Here is a 21,801-nt window from a genome sequence, read left to right on the forward strand (position 1 = left end):
CTGGCAAGAAATCGGTTTTCCATTTGGGGCCCGACCCAATATGGTCACGAGCCTGGAAGAGGCACTGCAGGCGACGTCGTGCTGTTAGCAAAGGCACTCGCTTCGGTCACCCCTAAATCAAATGGTTCTGAGCGCTGTGGGACTTAACATCTGAGTTCATCAGTCCCCTAGAACTTAGAACTACTTAAACCTAACTAACCTAAGGACATCACTCACATCCATGCCCGAGGCAGGATTCGAACCTGAGACCGTAGTGGTCGCGCGGTTCCAGACTTAAGCGCCTAGAACCGCTCTGCCACACCGGTCGGCTTCGGTCATCTGCTGCCATAACGCATCAACGCCCAATTTCTCGACATTGTCCTAAAGGATACGTTCGTCGTACGTGTTACATTGACTTTTGTGGATATTTCACTCAGCGTTGCTTGTCAGTTATCTCTGCCAGCTCTACGAAAACGCTGCTGTTCTCAGTCATTAAGTGAAGGCCATCAGCCACTACGTTGTCCATGGTGAGAGGTACTGACTGAAATTTCGTATTCTTGGCATACTTGTGACACTGTGGATCTACGAATATTGAATTCCCTAACGATTTCCGAAATGGAATGTCCAAAGCGTCTAGCACCAACTACCATTCCGAGTTCAAACTCTCTTAATTCCCACCGTGTGGCCATAATCACGTCGAAAACCTTATCACATGAATCAGCTGATTACAAATGACAGCTCCGCCAATGCAATGACTTTGTATAACTTTTGTATGCTATAATACTGCCATCTGTATGTTTGCCGATCGCTGCAGCATAACTCAGTATATAATCAGAATGATTAGTGCATCTATAAATGACGCAAGCTGGCATTTTGGATGAAAACGTTCCACCCGAAGCTAATGCTAGAGGCAACTGACATGCTGGGTGTCGAATTCAAGTTTGTGACGTCATGACAACCTCCTTATTACGCCCCCGTGATCTCCGTGAAAACTAAGAACGTTTGATGCTTTCGTTGGGAACGTTGCTGTGCCTCGTCCTAGTGGCCAAGATGGATCTCTGGGGTTGGCTTTGCCACGTGGTACGCTAGAGTCGCGGCCGTTAATGTCAGCTGTAGAAACTGGAACTAGTACTTCTCTTTCGCGTACTTCATCAGTGGGACCAGTGCGATCAACTGCGTCCTACAGTACTCCTACCATACTGTGAAAGCGATGTATTAAAGTGGTACGATTTGATAAGGTGTTCTTTGGTTAACTGGTTATATGAGGTGTGTAAATAAAGTATTGACACTGATATTTTCAACCGTTTTATTCCAGTAACTTTACAACTGAGCATTGTCCCCTTGAAAGTACTTGCCTTGAGAAGCGACTCAGAACTGGAGATGGTTCTTCCACTCCTCATACAAGTTCTGGGACCGGGATGCTCGATTAATATTGAACTGATAGGTTACAGCCATTTAAGTGTTGTCCGTGGCTCAAAAGCGATGTCAATCTCGCAAAGAGAAAAAAGATCACAAAGACTCCATTCGGGCGAATAAGGACCCTGAGGACGCAAGAAATGATCAAAAAACTGTTACTATGTGATAAAGCGCATTGTCGTGACGCAACACCCAATCGATTTTGATGTTTAGTCTCACATGCATAATCCTTTTGCGTAGTCTTTCAAGACACTCTAGGTAAAAGTGTCAATTAACCCTTTAGCCCTCAGGCACAAATCTATGAACGATTCCCTGACTATCCAAAAATTGTGTCAGCATGATTTGATCTTTGAGTTGGTCATTCTTGCTTTTTTGGGCGTTGGATACTTTGAGTGTGCCATTTCATGCTCTGGTGCTTGGCTTCTGCGTCGTACTCAAAACACCCAAGTTTCATTGCCGTTCCAGAAAATTTTGGATCATTTTTAATAGAGTCGATAAAGTCAACACAACTGTCCGTCTTCATGTCCTGCTGGTCCAGCGTGAGCTCTCTTGGAAACGGTTTTGAGCAGATTTTCCTCAACTCCAATTCATTAGTCAGTATCTGACGAGCGATGGCGTGACTCAAATTCACCTTTGCCTAAATCATTCTGACTGTCAACGTATGATCTACCGGCTCAAGATCGAGGACACTGTCGACATTCTCACGGGTGTTTGTAACCGGAGGAATAACGGTTCGAGGTTCATCTGCAGTTCGCTTCAACCTGGAACCGCGCGACTGCTACGGTCGCAAGTTCGAATCCTGCCTCGGGCATGGATGTGTGTGATGTCCTTAGGTCAGTTAGGTGTAAGTAGTTCTAAGTTCTAGGGCCTGATGACCTCAGATGTTAAGTCCCATACTGCTCAGAGCCATTTGAACAATTTTTTGCAGTTCGCTGTCTTCCTTCTGCTAATGCCTTAAATCATCGAAACACCTGGGCCCTTGACAAAATACTGTCTATGTAGGGCCAGCAAAGACCTGAAAACGTTTTCGTTGGATTGTGTCCAAGTCTCAAACAAAATATGATCGCTATCGCCGTTCGAAATTCGTCTTAAGCAAAACCTCCTTCAATGGGAAAAAGCGCTGCAGACAACCAGCCTGAAATGAGCGCGGTTCAACGCGTACTGATGGATTGTCACGTGTTCATCTGTCTCCACTCCAAGTCCGGCGTCACGAATCGTTGCCGGAACGAACACTACCATATCTGTCTCGTTACATTATTTACACGAACCTTATTTTGTGGGCTGCAATAAAACGGCTCGGTAGAAACGGCACCTATGTAAGAACTCGGAGCTTATTTTCTGTTCCGTCTGCCTGACTTTGTCCAACAGACTGGCCGAGTGCTCAGCACGTGGTAGGAAAACGTCGGAGCCCATAGTACGGTGGGATGTGATCAGGGGGACCGGGGGAGTGAAAAGAGAGGGGGGGGGGGAGGGGGAGGGTAGGAAGGTTTACGACGACGTGGAGGAAATCCAACGGGAATTGCTGCTCGTCCTGCCAACGCTAGAAACCGAAACAAAGTTTACAGATTTCCTCAGAAGAAACGAAGATGTGATTTGCGCACAAACAGGACGAGTCTTCCACGTAATGGCATTGTTGACCATTTGCCCCTATTCTGCGGCGTGTTACCCAGAAAGCGGGAGAGAGTTTGTGAGTGCGTGTTTGTTTGTTTGTGTGTGTGTGTGTGTGTGTGTGTGTGTGTGTGTAATTCGCCACCATACACCTTCGGTAGCCGCAGAATAACCAAAGTCCCGCCAACGCCAACTGTAGGTATTTGAAGAGTTGCGTGTCACCTCAGTTCAACGCCCGTTGTATAATTACCGTAGCATAATACGCTTTTAAACAGAACGTCACCCAAGTCGTGTGTCCTGCACATTTATTTACAACTTGCGTAGCGCCCTCTGTTTCACTCACGTAGACTATGTGGCCTGGAGAATTTTTTGTTTTGTTTTTGTTTTATCCAATTTTTATGTTGTTTTCAAATTGCAACACCTTCTAAGCTTTTAAAGCTAAATAATACCATACAAGCATGGACTTTTCCGACTGTACCTCTGACCAAAAAGCGATTCTAGGAGCTGGAGTCCAAAGTTTTTGTTAATCACACCTTTTCCGTTCTTGTGGAGATATTTCCATTGCAACTTTTATCCCCTAGAAAATATATCTTTATGTCTAACGAAGAAGTGAAGTACCAATTTTTATAAGTTTAGCTTTAAAATTTAAACAAAATTCATCCCCTATTTCATTTCCTTAGGGGCTGAATTTCCAGAAACACTGAAACACGTACTTTTTTATTTCTAACCAAGAAGCCAAATACCAATTTACATAGATGTAGCCTTAAAAATCCTTTAGTAGTTGTTCAGTAATTAATTTATTTTCAAATAATTTTCACACGCTGTTGTACCCCTTTAGTGGTTGAATTTGCAAAATTACTGTAACACATATTTTAATTTTCTGACTGAGAAACCAAATACCAGTTCTCGTAGTTCTAGCATCAAAATTTCCGTAATAGCGAGAAACTTTCAAAAAGTCTTTCGTCCCCTATTTCACCTCCTTTGGAGTGGAATGTCGAATATCCCTTCGTAATGGATGCCTACAGTACAAGATCCACACGCAATCCAAACTTCAAGTCCCTATCCTATCCTATCCTATCCTATCCTATCAGTAAATCAGTTTCACTGCCTATTTCACCCCATTAGGGGTTGTATTTCGAAAAACAAAGACAGGCGTATGTCTTATTTCTTACATAGAAGCCAAATACAAATTTTCCTAGATGTAGCTTCAAAAGTGATTCCACAGTGAATCATTTCCATATAAACTCTCATCCCTCGTTTGTCCCCTATAGGGGTTCAAGTTCCAAAAAGAGTGAAACACTTATTTTTTCATTTCTAGCTGAGAAGCCAAATTTAAATTTTCATAGATTTAGCTTTAAAAATGCTTTGTTAATAAAATATTCTCATGAAAAATCTCATTTCCTATTTCACCCCCTTAGGGGTTCAATTTACAAAAATACTGAAATAAGTATTTTTTTTGAAACTTCCTGGCAGATTAAATCTGTGTGCCCGACCGAGACTCGAACTCGGGACCTTTGCCTTTCGCGGGCAAGTGCTCTACCTACTGAGCTACCGAAGCACGTCTCACGCCCGGTCTAGAGCACTTGCCCGTGAAAGGCAAAGGTCCCGAGTTCGAGTTTCGGTCCGGCACACAGTTTTAATCTGCCACGAAGTTTCATATCAGCGCACACTCCGCTACAGAGTGTAGTATTTTTTTTTGAAGTATTTTTTTGTTTGTAACCGCGAAGCCAAATACCAATGTTCATAGATGTAGCTTAAAAATACTTTGGTAGTTATTTAATAACAGTATATTTAGAGAAAAAGCTTTCACCCACTGTTTCACCCAGATAGGATTTAATGCCCGAAAATGCTGAAACAAGTATTTCTTTATTTCTTACTGGGGAAACGAAAACAATTTTCGTAGGTCTATCTTCAGTATTGCCTTAATAGCGACATGTCTCAAAAAAACCCTTCATTCCCTATTTCATACCTTTAGAGTCTGAATTTCGAAAAACACTTTCTTAAATGACTCCTACTGTATAAGATCCACACCTTCTCCAAATTTCAGGTTGCTATCCTTTGCGATTTGGGCTGAGCGATGAAGAGTGAGTCAGCAGCAGTCAGTCGTGACATTGACATATATAGAGTTTAAGAAGCTTAGGACACAGATGTGCAACTGTAGTCTGGACATCCTTCGCCTGAAATTGATCTACATACTGAATTAAGACAGGCAATAAACTTAAGACCAAATAGTGCATATCGGTAACACAGATTGTTTATAGAATCGAACTGTCAAGTATGAAACAGCTCTAAATGTCTGAATACATTACTAATGAGTTAGGGTGTTAAATAAGAGTGTAAAACCCTTATATCTGAAGACGTAATACCCTAAATATGTTGCTTTTATTAGTTTCCACATAATCACCCACAGATTAATTAAAAAGTTTAGAAAATGTTTGAAATTATGTTTAAGGTTTGGTGGAACTCGCCAAGTGTTAACACTGTATGGTGTAGTTTGGTTAATTTGCGCTCTGTTTTAACAAAAGTTAGTTTTGCAAGCGTTTCACTGTTTATGTCTTATCTCCTGAACCGTGCGTCGTATAGTGATATAACTTGGCAGGTTACATTCAATGGTATCTGCACACACTACTGCAAAGCGTTGCGAATAGAGTTCATAGCAAAGAAGTTATAAATTACAACGCAATGGTTGCTGCTACTGTTTTACTTCACGAACTGTGAAAATGTATCATAAATTTGACTGAAAGTCTTGGTAGAGGTGTGTGACCATTATAATCACAAAACCTATAACGAATTTTAAAAAGGTAAATATTCGCCGAAAAATAGGTGTTGCATGTCTTACAGACGCGATTGTTTTACTCCTCGTTTCGTGTTTCGGGCCAGATATGCCACTGGACAACTTTTGTTAAGCAGGAGTCTATAAAATACTACGTCGATATTGCGATCATCAAGATTTTTTAGATTCCTTATTGTTTTAGCGAAAATGTAGTTTGCAATATATTTTTTTCCTGTCATTATTTTGTGGGGTGATGGGGTGGGGGTGGCGGAGGGTTATCAGCAAGAAGAAGTTTCGAAATGTGCGAAACAGTTTAGAAAGTTTGTTGGAATTCGTCATTTTCTCTCATTCTCAAATACAAAAAGAATATAGTCTGGATAATGTGAGGGCTATGAGTCCGTTTCTAACTTTAATACTTGATGTTTTGCGTTAAGCATTTGTCCTAAGATTGCGCTTCGCAACGAACAGATTATTACAACACTTGAGCCGGCCGCTGTGACCGAGCGGTTCTAGGCGCTTCAGTCAGGAACCGCGTTGCTGCTGCGGTCGCAGGTTCGAATCCTGCCTCGGGCATGGATGTCTGTGATGTCCATAGGTTAGTTGGGTTTAAGTAGTTCTAGATCTAGGGAACTGCGCCGCGCGGGATTTGCCGAGCGGTTTAAGGCGCTGCAGTCATGGACTGTGCGTCTGGTCCCGGTGGAAGTTCGAGTCCTCCCTCGGGCATGGGTGTGTGTGTTTGTCCTTAGAAAATTTAGGTTAAGTAGTGTGTAAGATTTCACACACATTTGAACATTTTTTCTCTAGGGGACTGATGACCTCAGATGTTAAGTCCCATAATGCTTAGAGCCATTTGAACTATTTTGAACAACACTTCAGATTTTTGCATTCACCCAGTAATTATATGAAACGCTGAAAAACAAAATAGTTGTGGCCCCTGCGAACGGTTAGGCAGGCGTACCGCAGCTAGTCTGGGTGATGGATTCACCCGTTGGATGTCGCAGTCCGCAGTGAAAGGACACAGCAGCTGCCTCGTGCTATGGTGAATAATATACCCAGACTAGATGAATATCAAAGTGCGAGTCACGAAGAAGAAAGTGAAAGTCAGTAGCAGTGAAAACAGTTTGTTAGGGGCTGCAGATCAGCAGGTTCTGAAGACCACTGCAGATGGAGGAACATCACTAGAAGTTGTGACAAGATCAAGACCGAGGAGTGACCTATGCAACGATGCAATTAGTTACGAGCCTATGTAAGATCGATGACAGCGCTGCTAATAGAAGACAGTATTTGTGAGTACAACTGAGGGGGCCGCCGCCTTTCATAATGATACTGTGGTTATCTCACGTTCAGAGAAAGAAAAAGAGAATTTCATGTCAGAAAGATTCCCACCGGATCATTTACAGATTTGAGTACTTGCGTCAGCAACCCGTCGAATCTCAGTCAGAACCTCAAATACTATTGGTTCACATGCCTCTGAGCACTATGGGACTTAACGTCTGAGGTCGTCAGTCCCCTAGACTTAGGACTTCTTAAACTTAACTAAGCTAAGGACATCACACACACATCCATGCCCGAGGCAGGATTCGAACCTGGGACCGTAGCAGCAGCGCGGTTCCAGACTGAAGCGCCTGGGACCGCTCGGCCACAGTGTCCGGCTCAAACAGTATTGTATGAGGTTCTGACAAGAAGGGTTATTGACGCAAATACTCACTTCTGAAGATTATTCATGGAGATCGAAATTTGTCATGTAACTAAAAATGGACAATGAGACTGAGGAATAAATGAGAATTGTTTTACGAGAGACATTCAATAAGTAAAGCAACACATTTAATTCTCAAAGCAGGTTGGTTTTTTTTCATGATTCCAATACATGATATTATTCCCCACTCTTTTGGGTACTTGAACATAATCTCCGTTCAATGGACGGCCCTACGCAGCCTTACTTGGAGGGCCTGTACGCCCGCATGGTACTCTACTGGTCGACGACGGAGCCAACGTGTTGCTGCAGCCATGGTCACCTCATCATCCACGCACTGCTTCATTGGCCGAAATAGATGTCGGACAGTGCGAGATCCGTGCTGCAAGGTGGATGAGGACGAAAAGTCCAATGAAGTTTTGTGAGCTCCTCTCAGGTGTGCAGTCTCGCGTGATGCCTTGTATTGTCATGGAGGAGCAGAAGTTCGTTTGCATTTTGTGGCGATGAATACTCTGAAATCGTTTTTTTTCAATTTCGCGAGGGTAGCACAATACACTTCAGAGTTGATCGTTGCACCATGAGAGTGGGCATCAGACAGAATAGGCGATTCAAACTCCTAGAAGACCGTCGACACGACTTTACCGGCTGAGGGCGCGGTTTTCAACTTTTTCTTTGGAGGAGAGGTGGTGTGCCGCCATTCTACGGATTGCCGTTTCGTTTCCGCTTCTAAATTACGAACTCATGTTTCATCACCTGCAACGATGTTAGATAAAAAGTTGTGGCGATCAGCCTCGTAGCACGTAAGTATTTCCGCACAATGGTCCTTCGTTCCTCTTTATGGTTTTCTGTTAGGCGGCAAGGAACACGGCGGGTAGACACCTCAAAGCATCCTAACTGGTAGACAAGTGTGTCAGTACTAACGACAATGAAGTCCAGTTCAGGAGCGAGGTGTCTGATTGTGATCTGTGGATCACCTCGAATGAGACTGTCCTCACGTTCCAGCATTGTGAGAGTCACAGTTCTGCACGACCGTTTACTAAGTCTCCGTAGGCATTCCGCAAGCGTCTATGAATATCTGCGAGGCTCCGGTTTTCCGCCTGATGAAACTCAATGGTAGTTCTCTTCTTGAAATACATCTCTCTTACAGACGCCATTTTGAAGGCTACGCATAGCACCGTCACCCATGAACCTACAGGAGCTGAAGTGAGAATATTCCACGATGTCCCACAACAAATTCTGCACATTTTCAACAGAAATTGGGTGTTAATAAGTGTTCTTTCCCGCATGAAATTTTCACTCTGCTGCGGAGTGTACGCTCATATGAAACTTCATGGAAGATTAAAACTTCCCCGAGAAAGGCAGAGGTGCCCAGTCCATGTCCCAGTCAGGCACAGAATTTTAAGCTGCCAGGAAGTTTCAGTGTATTGCATTACTTACTGAAAGCCCGTCATAGATATCAAGGCATTCGCTGATTCTCCGTGGACGAGTATTGCGGCTCTAGTGACTTCCAGTGGACTCGATAATGCAACATTGGTCACAGGAAATTATTAGTGTCCTGACTGTAGCAAAATGGTGTACAGGAATACAGACCAATTTGTTTATCTTGAATAATTAAGTAGGTTCTGAGTGCCGGAGCATTAGATGCTCCAAAAATATCGAACCATAATTGATAAGTGATGTGGGATATCTCGTCAAAATGACATAATCATGGTATTCCGTTTTAAGGGTTAGGTGGTCGGTTGATAAGATTCTAGCTGCAGCAAACTATGCACCACCGAATAATGATTGTATGAACGAGAGCATGCTTTGATATTTGTACAGTAACAATTTTTGTTATCCAACTCACACTTCCGAGGTCGCGTGACCTGAATCCTTTGGATTTTTCTGTCTTGGCTCAACTACAAAGAGTAGTGTACATTAGTCACGTTTGAGTCGGCTTAAGAGCTGGAGTAGTGAACTATACAGAATTATTTACCAGACTACCTGTACGTTTTTGAAAAAAAATTGTAAGTCACTGTAGAGTGAAGCATTGCATACAAATACACACGTTTAACACCTCCTTTAAAATGTAGAGATGTACTGTAATTCACAACATGCAACGTGCTGAAGAAGTACCATATCGCTTGTTCACGTAGGCCATTGGTGAGCGCCTTAAATGGGGACTAAATTGAAAAGTTAAAGTTTCATACACGTTACTGCTGAGTAGTACAATATATGCAAATTTAATCAGTGGTAGCTCGTAACTACACATCCGTAGCTCTCTTAAACGGCTAGTTTGCGGACGCTTTTTTACTGATACGATTACGGTTTTTTATAATGTCAGTTTTCGCTACTAATTTGATAGATCCTGTATAACACAAGGTAATGATTAAAGAGAGAGACGCATTTTTGGAGCGTCACATTGTCGGTATGTAGAAATGCTTTCGTCCGATCGTGGTAACTGAGATCGAGAACATATGTATAAGAAATCAAGAGCGGGCCAATAAGGTCTTCATACTACACCTACAGCTACGTCTACCTGACTACTCTGCAATTCACACTGAAGTGCCTGGCATAGAGTTCATCGAACCCCTTGCACACATTTTTTTCCGCCGTTTCACTCTCTAACATCTCTCGGGATGAGAGGAGAACTTAAATATTTCCGTGCGAACCCTGATTTAGTTTATTTCATTACGATGATCTATGGTACACAAATTACCATCCGCGACACAGCGTACGGTGACTTGCTAAGTGTAGATGTAGAAGGGGGGCATTCACTTTGAGTTTCTCATTGTTAGTTTCTGAAAATTTTTCTCAATGATTTATTATGACGTGTATTTATTATGACATGTAAAAAAGTTTTTGTTGTGTCCAGCATTGTGTAATGGTTTGTATTACTGGTTGTGTTGCAGGGAGTTTACTGAGGCGCGTTAGCTGCCTGTGATGTCGTGCCGCTTGACCGAGACGTGAGGGCCTGCAGTGTGTGAAGCACCCGCCGCCACGCTCCAAGCGTAAAGCAGAGCCGACTCTCGTTTACCATGGCGGTCGGTGTCCTGCCCACGTCCTGTCTTTTCCTGATGATGTGCGCGGTGAGTAGAAACGAAAGTGAACACTAACTGTGAGGCGTGGCGAGGTTGGCTTTCACTGTGTAGGCTGCAATTTAAAAATTCACCTGCCTCACAACGGCGTCTGCTCGATGTCCCTTCACTCGGCAACGTAGATACTTACAAGATGATGTAAAAGCAGTGTTGATAAAGAACACCATCTAATATCCACAATTACTGAGGCCGCACAACTCTAGTAATGAAATAAAGTTCTGTAGAAAAACTGTCAATAAAAAATTTATTGGGTGGTAAGATAATGGATTGGCTTCTAGAAAATAATGTCCGAAATTTCCACACATAAACGTTTATTTGTTCTTATAACCAAAGAAACGGTACTATTCAGTCCACATTTAAACTATTGGATATTTTCGTCAAGTTCAAAAGTCATACGCTCGTTTCGCACGCACAGCAGTCAGAGATCTGTCCAAATTCGACCCGAGTTAAACAACGTTTCCGCAGTCATTAATTCCATCACTAACATGAGTTATTACATTCGGTCCTTCTGGTGGATTTCAAAAAAGAAATTGCTCGCCAAAAATGCTCAGTGGTTGAATACTGAAACATGCTACGCAGATACTACGATGGCCAAATTTTCACATGCGAAAATCATTCCAACAATACAGTTCTAAAACTTTCAACTGTCTGTAACTACATCAGCGTTAGTCACGACACGTATCGAACGCGAGGAACTCAATATTCCTTCATTTTACACATTATTTTGACTCGCACTAGTAACACGGCCGTCCGCGTTCAAAGCTAGCGAGAGACTCCTCTCTTGCAGCCTCACTCCCAGAATAACTATCAGGTAACGAGCGGGAACCGTCTCAATTCTGACTGGCTAACCATACTCGCTGCCAATCAGAATGCTCGCTCATGATCATACTCGTGCCAAAGCTTACCAGCACCAATCCTTACATACAGACGCATCTACATCATTCTGATATACCAATATGAAAGTAATGTTTAATAAATGAAAACGAAAAGGCAATAAATCTGGAAATATCCTTTAGATACAGATAAAACTCCAGCTGACTTTCTGGCTGCTCTGTTACACTACCAATCATACCTAGACATACGTCATCAGCATAGTGGGTGACTTTCCAATGTCCATTTTTCCATGACAGTTTTGTGTAACTCTTGCCAGTTACTTAAGACAGTATTTAATGCAACATTAAAATTTGTCGAATGTCTCCGTACAGACTCTCATTCACTCACATATACTCCCACAACAATCTTAGACACCAATAATAATTTTGTCTATTTTTTATATTACGGAAACGAAAAATAATTAAAGTTTTAATATGAAAATCTGAATTAATTATTTCTGCACACTGAGAGATCTGTTTATGTTTTACAATTACACCAAAAGATGAACTATCATATTTTCAAACTGAATTTAGATCCCCAAGTGTCGGTTTTTGACTTTGTTGCACTTTTTTATATCTCTGAAACTATGATAGTTATAAACCTGTAATTTGGATGCAACCTTCTCCTGAACGTCAAAAGTTAGTGTACCGATTTTGAAAATGATTGAATAATATTTAATATAATCTATTTAGGTTCTTATAGGTAGTGAATTTACTGTCGCTAAGAAGTGACACAGGAGCCGTTCTTACGTTGCCGTAGTAGCTGGTGTACATGACTGACTGGCTAGGACATAAGTGGCGGTTTCTTTCACAGCCTCCGGCTCCAATACTGCGGGCTGTATAGCAACGAATGTTATAGCGCATTAACTGGCAACGGTACAACTGGCGAGTGTTCCTGACAAAAACGAAGTGTCACGGGAATTGCGGGGTCGCCCAGTAACGTCTGAGAGCTTAAATCTGTCGAAGATATACAAGGTTATGCCGAGGAAGCAGAGAGAGATGCACTTTCGGCTCAAGAAAGAACTCGGAAGTCACGACAGGCGAAACTTAGTAGAAATTCGTGCGTCTATAGGAAGATCGATGAGTGAAGTGTACAACTTCCACCGCCATTCGTCAGCAAAAAGTCAGCGGCGCTCGTGGCTGTCACGTGTTTGGAGCCTCTGCCCTCTGGTGGCCACAGCATGACACTCCATGCAAAATGGTTCTCCTGAAGCGGGGAAATCAACCATGCTGCTCGATGCGGCTCGCACGCGACGTTGATAACTTCGATACCGATGTGGCCGAGCGGTTCTAGGCGCTTCAGCCCGGAACCGTGCTGCTGCTACTTTCGCAGGTTCGAATCCGGCCTCGGACATGAATGTGTGTGATGCCCTTAGGTTAGTTAGGTTTAAGTTGTTCTAAGTTTAGGGGACTGATGACCACTGATGTTATGTCCCATAATGCTTAGAGCCATTTCGTAGTTGGGATTGAGTGAGTCATACAAGTAGGAAGTTTTAGCAAGTCTATCTTATTAATGACTGACCAAGAGGCGCACAAAACTAGCGGGGATTAGTTGCACCAGGATCTGAATCACGTCTTTTTCTGACGTTTGTTCTATCACTGGAATCACGTGGCCTCGGGGATTAGGACATGCTGGGTACAGGGAACTACATTGCTTCTTAACTAGTTAACTAGAGACTCGGAATATTAAAAAAAATCTTTACATTTATCAGACTAAAGATCGGTGCAGAACTGTGACAGAGAGAGAGAGAGAGAGAGAGAGAGAGAGAGAGAGAGAGAGAGAGAGAGAGAGAGAGGCCACAATTAAAAAGAGCATTAGCAACCATTTAGACAGCTAGTAGCATTTGGCACACAAAAAGAAAAAGAAGGAGATGACAGCTATAGTTGGTTAAGCAACACTTGGCTTAATATGGCAGATACACTCTGGAAACATTGAAAAGGCTGCAGCAGAATATCACTAAAAGAGAGCTGTGGCTAAAAGTACAGTCCAGCCACATTTTCGTGACCACCAATCAAAATCAATAATTCAAAAACAGTCTTAGTCGCATTTATTACTATTATTATACCGCCAACCGGTTTCAACCCAACGTAGGGGTCATCTTCTGGGCGTTTCCACCATTGGTCGACTGCTGGTGGTGCCACTCCTGTCTGATAGTTTCCTGCCGTTATGTCGACAGGAGTGACACCACCAGCAGTCGACCAATGGTGAAACGCCCAGAAGATGACCCCTACGTCGGTTTGAAACCGGTTGGCGGTATAATAATAATGAATGCGATTAAGACTGTTTTGGAATTATTGATTAATCATACTAATCGCTGCTTCTCTCCACAACCATGTTGTCCAAAAACCAATCAAAATCCAGAATAACCACGTTTGGCAGCAAAGGCCACTGCGAGAGGTGCGGGAAGAGAGTCAAGGAAGTTATGAAAGGTACCAATGAGGATGTGGAGCTACGCAGACTCCAGTGCAGTGGCCAGTCACACTGGGGTTCTCGGGTGAGCATCCGTGGCGCTAAAATCGCGATCGAGGTGGCCCCACAAATTCCCGATTATGTTTGAATCCGGGGAGTTTGGTGGCCAGGAGAGTACAGTAAACTTCTCCTGCTGCTCTTGGAACCGCTCAGGTACTCTCCGAGCTGTGAGACATGTTGCATTGTCGTGCTGGTAGATGCCACCGTGGCGAGGGAAAACAAACTGCACGTAGGCGTAGACATGGTTGCGAAGTATAGATGCATGCTTGCGTTGGTCCATTGTGCCTTCCAGAATGATATCATTCTGAGAATGCTCTCTGGCCTGCGCCCTTCCAAAGGTTGTTGCAGACTTTTTGCTTTCAGATGTTTCACACCGTACACGCCAATGGAGCATAAAAATTGATACCTTTGAAAAGGCCATCTGTCGCCATTCAGTGTATGTCTAGTTCCGCCAGTGGCGTGGAAATTTCAGGCATCATCGCCGCTGAACAGTAGTCAGTAAAGGTGTATTGTATTGTATTATATTGTGTTGTATGTTAACCGGGGACCTAGAAACCACGGAGAGGCTCCGTCCTCGCCGCAGCCACAGTGGTTCACAACCCCACGATGACTACCACAGCCCATTTCACCCCTCCGCCGCCCCACACTGAACCCAAGGTTATTGTGTGGTTCGGCCCCCGGTGGACACCCCCCCCTCCCCGCCAGGGAACGTCTCAAACCAGACGAGTGTAACCCCTGTTTGCGTGGTAGAGTAATGGTGGTGTATGCGTACAGGGAGAACTTGTTTGCGCAGCAATCGCCAACATAGTGGAGCTGACGCAGAATAAGGGGAACCAGCGCGCATCCGCCGAGGCAGATGGAAAACCGCCTAAAAACCATCCACAGACTGGTCAGTTCACTGGTTCTCGACACAAATCCTCCGCGTGGATTCTTGCCGGAGACCAGGCGCTCCTTGCCACCCGGAAAAATGTGTATGAACTTGTTGCGTAGGCCAACATTCAGCGACGTTCGCTGAACGGTCGTCGAGGAGACACTGTCGGTAGCCCCTTGGTTCATCCTGGTGGTCAGTTGCTCAAGAGTTACGCGTCTGTTCGCTCGTATACAACTCCGTAGCCGTCTTTCACCAGTGTTGCCTATGGCCAGTGGTACACCACACTTGCCTCGCCGCCGGGTTTGGATAGTATCGTTTTACCACGGACGGTATACTCTAACCACGACGCCACGCAAACAGTTTAAAAACAGCACTTTCGAAAATGATTCCAGCTTTGGGCCGAAAGCCATTGATTGTGCCGTTTTAGATGTCAGATAAGTAGCACCATTTCTGCATTACGACAACAACTGGAGAATCTGTACCCAACTGAGGAGATGGTCGAACTTATGTATGACCAACTGTACTTGCTCCAACGGCGTGGTAAGGAGGTGTCCTGCTGGGTGCCTGGTCATGTAGGAATATGAGACAATGGACAGGCCCATCGGGCTGCCAAGGAGGCCAGCAGAGAGCAGGATGTGGTCCAGTGTCCTATCCCCTTGCAGTCGTCATCTCTGCAGTCCACAGGAAGTGCATGGAGTTGTGGGAGGAAGAATGGCTGGCGGTGACGACTAATAAACTGCGGTTGGTGAAGTCAACAACTCGGCCGTGGCGTTCCTCCTGCCGGTTGCTCAGGCGGGAAGAGGTGGCCCTCACACGCCTTCGGATCGGCCACTGTCCTCTCACGTATAGCTTTTTATTACGGCGGGAGGATCCTCCTTTTTGTAATGCTTGTGGTGTGCACATCTCTGTCTGGCACATCTTAACAGACTGCATTTTATACCGTGATGCAAGGGCAGAAGCACAAGTTGATGGGGATCTGCCTTGTGTTTTAGCTAACGGTGAGACGTGTGTGTCTAGGGTTTTTAAAGTTTTGTGATGTGTCTGGACTCTGGCCTAAACTTTTAGGCTGGAGGTTTTAGTGTATTGCAGAGTGGCTGGCTCCTCCCCTTTTTCCTTGAGGTCAGCCAGCCACTTTCATCTCCTACATTGTTTTAGCTCCCTCTACCACTTTCTTCCTGTGTTGTCCATGTTTTACTGCTGACGCCATGCTTCGTCCCACGCTTCGGTGTGGGTAGGCACATATTTTTCAAAGATTCTTACCTGCGTTTTATGTTCTGTTTTATGTTACTGTTCTGAGCATTTTCTTGACACCCGTCTCACTATGTTACTGAGCGGGTGCTGAAGACCTTGGTGTCGTGTGCCCAAAAAAACCCTCTACTACTACTACTACTACAACGACTGGAGTGTTTTCCACGTTCTCCCGACATGCATTACTTACCCTTCTAGTGCTGTCGGCTTCCGTCTGTAAATGGTTATTGCAAGTTGACGTCAAACATGGAAGATGGTCGCATTAGTGTGAGTGAACCGTGTGTGTTCAAGTTTGGCACTCCCTCAGTTATCATAACAACTTGAAGAGAACAGGAGAACAAATGTTACTGAAGGTCCCCTCATGAGGTCAAAAGCTAAAAACGTTAAGCACGGCACTGAACAATTAACAGTCGATCCAAAGAAAGATATAGCCATGAACAGTGAATATCGGAAAAATGTCATCATTCACAATAGCATTTAAAAGATATTCATAAACACACAGAGAAGATATTAACCATGAGAAACATAAAAGATTTGAGTGTGATTCGAAGCGACAACAACAACAAGTCTGACGTTAAGTTCTCACCCAATAAACTTCCTTTGTGATCGTCCTAGAGTAGCGGATTCATAGCGTTCGATATCGTGTATCGGACTTACCAACTCAGGCTAACTTACTTCTCAAGACGTTTGGCTGAATTAACATCCATGCCCCAGAGGAGCAGAGGAATCGTTTGGAACGATACTAGATAACGCTGGAAGTTCCATGATTCGTTGACGCCTTTCACGGGTGTTGCTGTTGTATACAGACAAATCTCAAAGCTAGAACATTGTAGCGAAATGCAGGAAGACCTGCAGCGAGTCAACGTTTGATGCAGGGAGACGGAACTGACCCACAACGTAAACAAATGTAACGTACTACGAATACATAGACAGAAGTATCCTTTAGTCTATGACTGCACCATTGCAGAACTACACTGAAGCGCTAAACAAACTAGTATAGGTATATGTAATCAAATACTGAGATATGTAAACAGGCAGAAGGCGGCGCTGCGGTTGGCAACGCGTATAGAAGACAACAAGTGTCTGGTGCACTTGTTAGATCGGTTACTGCTGCTACAGTGGCACGTTATCAACATTTAAGTGAGTTTGGGCGTGGTGTTCTAGTCGGCGCACAAGCAATGGGACATATCATCTCCGAGGTGGCGATGAAGTAGGGATTTTCCCGTACGACCATTTCATGAGTGTACCGTAAATATCGTGAATCCGGTAAAACAGCAAATCTCCGTCATCGCTGCGGCCAAAAAAAGATCCTGCAAGAACGGTTCTGCAACGGTGTGGGGCGCGTGCAGTTGGAGTGATATGGGACCGCAGATACGTCTAGATACGACTCTGACAGGTGACACGTAGATAAGCATCCTGTCTGATCACCTGCATCCCTTCATGTCCATTGCGCATTCCGACGGACTTGGGCAATTTCAGCAGGGCAATGCGACACCCCGGCTCCAGGAACACTCCTCTTAGCTCAAATACCATACTTCCTCTGCCCACCAAACTCCCCAGACATGAACATTATTGAGCATATCTATTTTACAACGTCATGTTCAGAATAGATCTCCACCCCCTCTTATTGTTACGGATTTATGGACAGCCCTGTTGGATTAATGCTGTCAGTTCCTTCAAGCACAGCTTCAGACATTAGTCGAGTCCATGTCACGCCATATTGTGGCACTTCTGCGTGCTCTCGGGAGCCCTACACGATATTAGGCAGGTGTACCAGTTTATTTGGCTCTTTAGTGCATATTGCTTCCTCCTACTTACATCTCACAAGAAGACCGAGCCCATACGGAGGATTACCAGCAATCGTTCTTCCCGTGCTCTATTCGCGACTGGAATAGGGGGGGGGGGGGGGGAGGGTGTTGTTGACTACTGACTCTACTCTTATTTTTTTTTCTACGTAATGAGGAAAAAATCTCTAAAGAGCAATTACCTAATTAGATCATTGTGTTACTGAAATTGTAAATCTCTTTATTAGTTGTTAAGACAACAGTGGCGTCGTTAACATTTATTTACACATTATAGGCTTGTATGTAAAATACAAAGGAAAAGAAAAAAAATATTCCAGAAAACATGTTTAGTTTCTGAATAGTGGCAGTAATGAGATTTAATTTAGCAAAGCACACAATCACTAACCAGATAATAAGACACTAGGCTTTCTAAACGTTGTTTATAATAAGAAAATTTTGCTGTGTCTGAATCTAGATAAGACACTAGGCTTTCTAAACGGTGTTTTTACTAAAAAATGTTTTGCAGTGTCTGAATCTAGATTTACTGTTAAAGCTATATGATAGAACAGTACTACGTTGTCCATAACAATATAGCCTTGAGCCTTCGCTCAGGCCATGTTGCAACCCTTTCAGGACCAATCGTATCTGTACTAAAAAAATCATGTGTTACTAAATTCAGCCGTAAGATCAGGAAACTAACCTTGCTTTACCGCAGAGTTTGGGTACCTATTTCCTAGTGACTAGATATAAGCTGTCTTGCTGTCAGATTGGTACTAATGTTATGAATGATAGAGGAAAACTACACACAATCTAGACTTATAGATTCTTTACGAAATTCTGACACTAAATATTGAGCTGACAGAAATGTTTATTATTCCAGTAATGTTCTGAAAAAACTGCAGTTTGTTATTAAACTTATGAACCTTTAATTAAGTAGCATAATTATTCGTTTAATGTTATGATTGTTACTTTGAAATATAATGAAGTTTTTTTATCTGAATATCTACTAATAGAGACTGCTGTTTCTCTGCCACTCACTAATACCAGTTAAGGATGAGGTGAAAAATTAATGTAGTTTTCTTGTTAAATGTCTCTATAAAGAACTTCTAGAGTTAACAGACCATTTTTATCAACTGATTCACGTTAGTCTACAGAAATGGCTGTTTCTCCTGTATCTGAAGTTCAGGCTACACTCCTTAAATTTTTCAAGGGATAATCACATTGATTTTGCTAAGAAACCTTTACGTACTTAATAGTGGTTCGAATTAAGGTGGCTAATAAATAACAAAATATGTAGCCATTTACTTTACATTTTGCAAAGAACAGTTATTATCGAAACGAAATCCACTTTTGCAGATAAATAAAACTTAAAATTGTTGTCTTGGTTGCACACGTAGTATTTGGCTATACTTCTTACCAATACTCACGTAGCGATGACGATTAAACTTGGGGGCTACTGGATGTGAAAGATACAAATGTTTTTCTCATACTTCTCTTGATCTACCAGCTTTAATATTGACATTCTTCTTTACGTATTCTTACGCAAACGTCCATTTGCAGCTGGTTATTATTATTTATAGAGTGTAACACCTTCACCATTTCCTTGACCTCTCATAGTGTAGGCTTCCGTGGATACAAAACCACGCTATTGCTTAGTTACTCTTTCCACATCTTTAAGCACTGAATTTCACTTCACAATTAAAACAGTTTGGCCGGAGTGGCCGAGCGCTTGTAGGCGCTACAACCTGGAACCACGCGACCGCTACGGTCGCAGGTTCTAATCCTGCCTCGGGCATGGATGTGTGTGATGTCCTTAGGTTAGTTAGGTTTAAGTAGTTCTAAGTTCTAGGGGACTGATGACCTTAGCAGTTAAGTCCCATAGTGCTCAGAGCCATATAAAACAGTTCTTTTTGTCACTGCTTAGATATGTATTGATGCCTCCCACGCAGTTTTTAGCACTTTCACACAGTTCTGTTTATATTATGAATATACAGTGAAATGATTTTAATGCAACCACGCCATATTAGCAGCATATACAGGGTGAAAATGAATAAAACCGACAAATTGCAAGAACGTATTTTTGACTGGAAATGGAGGAAGAAAGGTCCCAGGAACATGTGTCTGGAGATGCGTCGTTGCCACGGTAGACGAAGCTGACAAATGAAAGTTCCTGTAACGACGCGCCGTTTTTTTTCGTGTGTGTTGTGGGCTGTATGATGGACGCATCGTATTGTAAGCAGCAGAATGGTCCGGTATTCATGTAGGAAACAAGCCGAGATGGTGTCTGTGTACGGTCAAGCAGATGGAGACGGTCGAGAGGCAGTACGGCTACACCAAAACATGTACATTCACGGACACGAACCACATCACACAACCATTTGGGCGTTTGTGTGATCATGGGTGCTTTCAGACGGACGAATGTGCAGGGAAGCGGAGGACTGTGTGTACACCAGATGTGGAGGACCGGGTTGTATAGGATATTGAGACTAACTCTTAGTAAAAGCTCCAGGCAAACGGCCTACCATCATGGTGTGAGGAAATATACGATCATGTGTACGCTGCATGATAACCGTAACTGTCCACATCAGCTGCTTCGAGTGCAAGGATTATCAGCAGCGGATTGTGCAAGAAGGATTTAGTCGATGGTTTTTGCACCAGTCCATCACAGTTATGAGATTTCTGTCATTAGTCCTCTGTACCGAGGAAGCAACCTTTACCAGAACTGGAATCATCAGTCTGCATAACCGTCATCTGTGGGATACAGACACACATGAATTTGCAATTATTATAACATCATAAAATTACATAAAACATTTTCGAAGAAACTTCTTGTTGTATTAAGCAAAAAAGGAATTTTTAAAAGAACTTCGTTGACGTGTAATGTAGAAAATTGTCACATTACAATTACAACGGTGGTACACAAAGTACCCCCAGCTAAACACCGCAATGTGGCTTGTGAGTGCAGATGCAGATGTAGAAATATTGACACGAATTTTTCAGAGAAGATTGGAACGGCAGAGAAATATGTGAACTCTGTAAGTAATTATGCACTTCGACTTAGAACACAGATGGAAGACAAACAAACCCCTACAGCACTTGTGGATTGAGAATAAAGTTTCCACAACGTTGACTGGAATACGATTTTTGAAACTTTGAAGTTACATAGGGCGAAAGATTGTCTAAGACTTCTACTGAAACCGGACTGTAATAAAAGAATCCAAGGACGTGAATAGTAGAGACGAGAGTGAAGTTCCATCATAGTCTACCTCTCATGTAAATAAAGCAAGTGCTAAAGGAAATCAAGCAGACACTTAGAGAAGGAATTACAATTTAGGGACGATGAATAAAAACCTTATGGTTTGCCAATAACGTTACAACTCCTCCAGAGACGACAAACGAGTTGAGAAATCAATTTAAGGCAAAGGACTGGTCATGGAAAGAGGTTAAAAGGTGAAAGTCAACAAAGACAAGATAAGGGTAATGGAGTGCACTCGAATTAAATCAGGGAGAAATTAGGTTAGGAAGTAAGCCTATAAACTCCGAAGATTAATTTGGCCATTTGTGCAGGAAATTAACTGACGATTGACGACATGAAGATCAAAGAAAATGCGGACTGCTAATAGCAAAAAAATCTTCATATCATTTTTTACTTTGTGATATTACGCCCTCCACTCAGTGTTGTTTCGCGATCTACTTGTCTCATTACTTGCCTTTCTTAATTACTGTCTACTTGTTTTCAGGACTTCTACAATTACTGAACAGATTTTCGTATTGAACGTTTATGTTTAAATTAAAGAGCAGGCGATATACACTCATAGTAAGTTTCTCGTTCCAGATGAATCCTTTTTTGAGTCTTCAAATGTGTGGAAATTATTGCCGTATTATCATTCATCTTAATTTTGACCAGGAATTAGGGATGGAGGTTTGATCTGTTTCAGATATAGTACGTGAACCAAGCTGATTATTTCCAGCATCTGATCCTGGTGATATCCATTCTGAACGTAACAGTT

General features: G+C 43.0%; 1 protein-coding gene across 3 annotated transcripts in view; it reads left to right on the forward strand.

Moving 5' to 3' along the window:
* LOC126282112 (atrophin-1-like) overlaps positions 1-21,801 on the forward strand; it is an 829,584-nt gene that overhangs the window by 265,516 nt on the left and 542,267 nt on the right. For all 3 annotated transcript variants that reach the window (XM_049981594.1, XM_049981578.1, XM_049981586.1), the window contains exon 2: positions 10,361-10,537. In XM_049981594.1, coding sequence (XP_049837551.1) covers positions 10,487-10,537 — 51 coding nt within the window. In that variant the 5' untranslated portion in view covers positions 10,361-10,486. The remainder of the gene's footprint in view (positions 1-10,360; positions 10,538-21,801) is intronic.

Source organism: Schistocerca gregaria, chromosome 1, assembly GCF_023897955.1.
Source record: "Schistocerca gregaria isolate iqSchGreg1 chromosome 1, iqSchGreg1.2, whole genome shotgun sequence".
Lineage (NCBI taxonomy): Eukaryota > Metazoa > Arthropoda > Insecta > Orthoptera > Acrididae > Schistocerca > Schistocerca gregaria.